This window comes from Parus major, chromosome 8 (assembly GCF_001522545.3).
Source record: "Parus major isolate Abel chromosome 8, Parus_major1.1, whole genome shotgun sequence".
NCBI classification, from domain to species: Eukaryota; Metazoa; Chordata; class Aves; order Passeriformes; family Paridae; genus Parus; species Parus major.
The window spans coordinates 14,036,392-14,042,391 of record NC_031777.1 but is presented as its reverse complement, the minus strand read 5'-3'; the positions used below and the strand labels follow the sequence as shown (position 1 = coordinate 14,042,391).

Below are 6,000 nucleotides of genomic sequence, written 5' to 3'. Positions count from 1 at the left end.
ACGCACAGGGCGCTGCCACCGCCGCCCTCTGCCTGGGAGGCGGCTCCTGGGCGCGGGGGTCAGCCTGCTTTCCCTCACGCCTTCCCCGGCGTGGGGTCGGTGCCACTCTTGCGAGCATCCAACCACCGCCGCCTTGTTACCCAAATTATACCGGCTTCTTCTGTTTTCCGGACTAGGAACGAGTATTAACACTTGGCTTCTAGGAATGACCGTGTCTGCATAGGCAGTTTAGGGACTCAGATGTTGTTTGGATGCTGCTGTGTGACAGTAATATTCTCGGGCAACAATTTCAAGGGTGCCAAATCTGGTGATGTTCCCTGTGAGATTGCCTTGCAGGTATAGGGTGTGTATTTGTTAATGCCTTACAAAGAACTGCTGCCGCAAAGCGTGGCAAATGAAGAATATATCGCAGACTCAGTCCTTTCACGGTTTTACTGTGTTTGTGATTGTACGTTGTTGACCGTATGCTTAAGACCTGGTATGTTGCGATATTACTGTTGAGTATCTTGTAGGTACTACAAAATTATACTGAAATGGACTTACTCAACAGACTTAAGTAATAACATACCTGAGATTAAGCAACGATCCAGTTTTATTTTACCTAATTCCGTACATGCACAATATCTGTAAGAGTTTCATGAAGTTAGGTAACTGTCACACAACATGGCAGACATTGATACGCTGCTGACAGGTCATGCATTTGCTACCTTACATTGTTTTTTGCATGAGAGTTAAAACAAGATCCTGAGCTATGGCTGCACGTTACTCTTCTATCGAACTCATAGGGAGGGGTGATTTTTTTCAAATATCTTTGCCTAAGGTAGTGAAATACCACTTTAAAAAAACCAGAAAACCTGTGTGGAAGGGCACAAAAATAATGAGCTCCGATTTTCACACCTAATATAGTGGTATCTGTAAGAAATACTGGGCCATGCAGATGTTCTAGGAGCAGTTACGTGTTAAGTCCGACCAAGAATATTCTTTTAAACTGAATCTCAATTGTCCACACTTAGCTCTGCCTTTATTGAGGAATGGTCTTGGAGCACACAAACCAGGCTGCATTCAGTTTGGAGCGCATCTTCAAACATAGATGCAGGTCCAGTGCAGTTTTGAAGTGCCTTTAATATATTCCCATTGTTACTAGCATTCATTTGATTGAAGCAGGCTAGAACTTGTCTAGAGTAATCTCCCTGTACCTGAAATAGATATTATGTGGGTTCTGGGCTGTCCCCATTAAGCTGTTTTGCTTTCATGTTTTCTGATGTAGATATGCAGGACTTGACAATGGCAGTGCATGCATTAGCTTGAGGGTCAGTGTAGGGAAAGTAAGTGTTAGCCTAAATGCTGAAGACTATTTGGAATGTCTTTCCTGTGTGGATCTTCAATTTTGCTAGGCATAGTGTTAAAAATCTGAGGTATTCATATATATCAGGTAGACCAAACATTATTACAGGATTAGTGGGAATTGAGAAGGGGAGATAACTTATGAATTACATTCTAGCTAATTCAGCAGATGCATGGGCTTGTGAGAGCCTGGCTTGATCTGTCCCTTTTCCTCTCTCTGCATACACTGCAGTCTTTCTGCCACCTTGTCCTTTTCTTCTTTAATCTCTTTAGTCATTTTGCATTCTTGAATTTATTAGAAATGCAGTTGCAAAAGTAAGTACCGTGCTTGCAAACTTGATTTTTTGCTTGTGTGTATGTGTTGTTTTACACTTTTGAGTCCCTCCACAGCTCAGGTCTTATTTACTGCTGGTACTGTATTGTGGCCATGGATTCCAAACTCTAACATCCAACATTCGGTTGTTTCAATAATAGCTGTGCTGCTGCTTGAATGCTATATTGAGGATGGTTTTTGCCCACTGGTCTTCGTTCTTTTCTCCATGTTTCCCTGTGAGGCAAACCTTGCCAGGAGCCTTACAGAATGCTACCTATCAAGACTAGGCAGTAGGTAAGCTACATTGCCTATATCACCAGCCTAGACAAAAGCATCTGGTTATTACCATTGCCTCATCCTCCTTTTGTCTCATTAGTTCATGTATCATTCATTTCTTCATGCTTTGTTGCTAATGTAAATTATGGCATACTTTTGAAAAGGATTGTCATCGTGCCAAATCTTTATATTTTCAGCATTCTTGTGCTGGTATATGATGCTGACATATAGTAACAAGTACGTCTTTGAAATCTGCAGGGCCTAGTGTATCCTTTAACATCTGTGTTGTATATCTCTGACTCTTTGGGAAGAGGAAGAAGATGGGAGGGCATGGCTGTCCTAAATTTTTGTACTTATTCCTAGGGAGAAGAATTTCACTTGGCAATCTAGATAGTCTGGAAGAGGACTGATAGCATATCTGCTGCTTGAGGTTAACTGACTGAGATACGTGAGGTGATTTAGTTTTGTGTGTGTGAATTCCTTTGTTAACCTTGGTGTATAATGCCTGAAAACGTTGTGTCATGTTAGTGTGAGGTGAATTTCAACTTCTTGAATTCTAGGAGGTGAAATTCTAGTTTTGAGCTTTGTAAGGGCAAAGGTAAATGTTGCAGACCTGAATATAGCCAGCGAAACGCTGGGCTTAACATTCAGGTGAATCATTGAAGCGTTCTAGTGCAACTATAAACTTTACCTGCAAAACTTCTTCCTTCCTCGCATAGTTTCAGAATACACGCTTAAACATACTTTGTGTTCAAAATAACAATTCATGTCTTCCTGTTATTTCATGTGTTTCTGAAGTAACTGCCATTTTTCTGATTGATTTTGTGTGCTTTTTTATGTTTTGCTGGAATGTCAGCAATAGGTCTGCTGCTGGTTGAATTTGGAAAGTAAAATAGCATACAAATTGAGAAAAAGAAATAAAATCTTTTAGCAAATCAGATGTGTTTGAATGTGTAACAAGAAAGCTAGCTATGTGACGGGCTCTTCATGTTGTATGTGTTCATTTTTATATAGAATAACCCATTATAGGCATGATAGCAGGAAGGAGTGGTAACAACTTTTACCTGCTTTTCTGCTGTCAAGCAATAGGGACAAGGTACAACTCATATGAAGTAGTAATGTATGAATAATTAAGCTGTATGTGTTATGCCAACCTGCCTTACTAGGTCAAAGATCACTTAATTAATACTGCCTGGATTAGTCACAGATGTTGTTCTGTAAGAGGTATTACACTGCTCATTGATTTTACAGAACTGAGAAGTGGTGTCAATTGCAATTTACAATGCATTTTTACCACAATTTTCTGAAATCTTCCAAAGTAGAGTGATGTAGAACTGTTTGCTTATAGTAACTTGTTAGATTTCCATCTTACTTCCTTGGAGTAAAGCACAGAGAAAAATACATTGGCTCTTTTTCTGAGTTGCTCTCAAGAAGTCTGTTTCCTTATAAAAGCTTTGTGTCCTCTTGGGAGGGGGGAGGTGTTATATCTAAATGCAGTTATGACTTCAGTTGTAGTATTTGGGGTTTTTAGACTCATGAGAAGTTCTTTGAGAAACGACATTATCCTGGGTTTATAGTGCAGAAAAAAAGTCTGTTTATTCTCTTTCCCTAATCCTGCCTCAAACAAGAAGCAACAGAGTATTTGCTTAAGATTTGATTGCTTCAGAATTAAAACCTTAAGGGGTGTTACATAAAGGAGCTGGATATTTTTCATTATCACTCTAAGAAGAATTTTTCCCAAGTATCCATGTAGTTTAAAATAAAATACTTAGCACAAGTAAAGGATGAGTTTGGCTTACTTTCAGAAAGAAGGTATTTAACTCCTACAACTTTCTGCTAGAAGGAAAGTCTGAAAGAAGTTATAGAAGGTAGTTAGGCTAAAAAGCTTGAAACTGCAAGATTAGGGAAAGTGAATAAATAGTTTAGGGCAACAGGAAGGCATTTGTAATGTGTGGGAAGGTGACAAAATATTTCAGAATCTGCTTGTAGACACACTGGCCTTTCCTATCACCTAGCTGCATTCATTAGAATCCAAGATGCTAGGATGTGGACACAATTTAATATAAACTGAACTTCTGAAACTCATGTGATGGCATCCCACCTGTGAGGAGAAAAATGAATAAAGCAAGAATAGTGTGTGCTTAGGGGTTAGGCAAGCCTAAATTGAGGGGGGAGGCTCATTGAGTAGAGGGAGGCCGAGTTGCAGACAGTGTATGTCAAACAGGGTTTTGCACAGTTCATCCTGGGTGACACATAACTTATGCTCCTGCCTGTCACTGTGCTCCTCAGCCATTGTCTGCTGAGAGTGGCAGCATGTGTCACTCACTCATTAGATGTCACTGCTTATGTCCTTGGCTGCACAGCCTGTGAACATGCAGTTTGACAGTGCAATCAGACAGTGACTGACAGAAGTGCAATCAGTGACAGACACCTGTCGAAATGTTTGGAGGTGCTTTCAAACATAAAATGAAGTTTAAACATAGCACGTGGTAGTTGTAGCTTGAAACAGATGGTGAATTTTTATTTTGTTTATGAATATTTAGAGTGTTGTTCTCTCTTATTAGATTAAGTCATTTCTCTAGACTCTGAATATGTTTGGGTGGGCTTTCCCAGTGGGCTTCAAATGGAGGGACCTGTTCTAGTTGAGTCACAGCTGTTTGACAGGAAGAGTGCAATTGTATTGCTGCAGATTAATAGACTGCTTTTGTGTATGTAAAAGCCTTAAACGGAACCTGTGTTACCTGGAGGAAAGGTGGCAGGTACCAAAACCAACTTTATACTAACTACATTGGAGTAAATTTATTCAGGATGTGAATGTGACTGTCCAGTCTACAGCTTGCGGTAAATGCACCTGCCTTGAGAAAAAAAACAAACAACAAAACTAAATATACAAATACAATTACTAGAAAATACATTGAAAATGCAGTCTTGTAGAAAAACCTGCCTGGGGCTCAGGAAACCTGTCTTCAGCTGGAGGGTATGGAGACAGGAGAAACCAGATGACTCAGCCCTAATCCTAGCATTTAGCATCCCAGCATCCTGCCTTTGTTTGGGGCCTGGCTAACTAATTAGTGGTTTCTCTCTCAATTAAGTTGCATAAAATGCTTGTTGTCTAAGGCAAGATCTAGTGTAAGTGTGTGTAACAGTGTAAAACTTTTTTTAATTTTATAGGAAACTAGCTAGAAATCTTTTACCACTATTATTTCTGAGGCAGATCTGCAGCTACAGCTCTGGCCCAAGCACAGCTTAAGACAAAATTAATAGTGCTGAGATTTTTTTCTTATAGATATGTTATTGAGATGCATTCTTTTACTGAAACTTTGAATTTCCTCTCCAACAGTTCTGCTTTGTTACCTTCTTCTCAAAGGTTTGTAGAAACTTTTTGAGCTTTAGCAATGCAGAGCTCCTGCTTGCAGTAACATAGCTCTCTGTGACCTTCTGAGTCCCCTTCTTGCTTGCCTGAATACATTCCCCTCGCATTATTTTTGGTTATCCTGCAACTAGCCACCACTCTATAGCAAGGAAAGTTGTGTTCCTGGTTTCTGTATGTGCTCAGAGTGTACTGTGTAAATGGGCATGCTTTTGGACTGTGCCCAGGCTTCTGAGTAAGGTTGGTGTCCTTGACCCAAAATAAATGTACTGTTGCTCACTACTGTTCTGTGTGAGATGTGCACTATGAGATTCTGCCTGCCAGTGAGCTACATCAGACCTCTCTCACTATAGCTGTTATTTCTTCACACTGTTGCATTGCATCTTTAGTAATTTGAATTTTATTCTGTCTTTACAATGTCTCAGTAGTATCTTGACTACAAGACTAACCTGAAAACTGCACAAATAATAATGAACTATTGCAAAATTGTTTATTTTGTGTGATTTTTGGAAGCTGTGAAAACTGCACAGTGCCATTCCAACATGTAAGGTCTGCAGATTGCCTAGAGGTAACAACTATTTGAAATGCTACACTTAATTCTAAGCCAGATATTCTTTCTTTGCAGTGTGTGGAGCAGGAGCAAGTCATCTTAACTCTACAGAAGGAAGGTAGCATGATCTGAAATTTGTAGGGCTTT

General features: G+C 39.9%; 1 protein-coding gene across 2 annotated transcripts in view; it reads left to right on the top strand.

The window, feature by feature from the left end:
- Nucleotides 1–6,000, top strand: part of ABCD3 (ATP binding cassette subfamily D member 3) — a 28,754-nt gene that overhangs the window by 645 nt on the left and 22,109 nt on the right. Inside the window, exon 2 of one of the 2 annotated variants that reach the window (XM_015636712.1) lies at nt 1,819–1,951. The exons of the other annotated variant lie outside the window; for it this stretch is intronic. Coding sequence (XP_015492198.1) covers nt 1,819–1,951 — 133 coding nt within the window. The remainder of the gene's footprint in view (nt 1–1,818; nt 1,952–6,000) is intronic. 2 annotated transcript variants of the gene reach the window in all.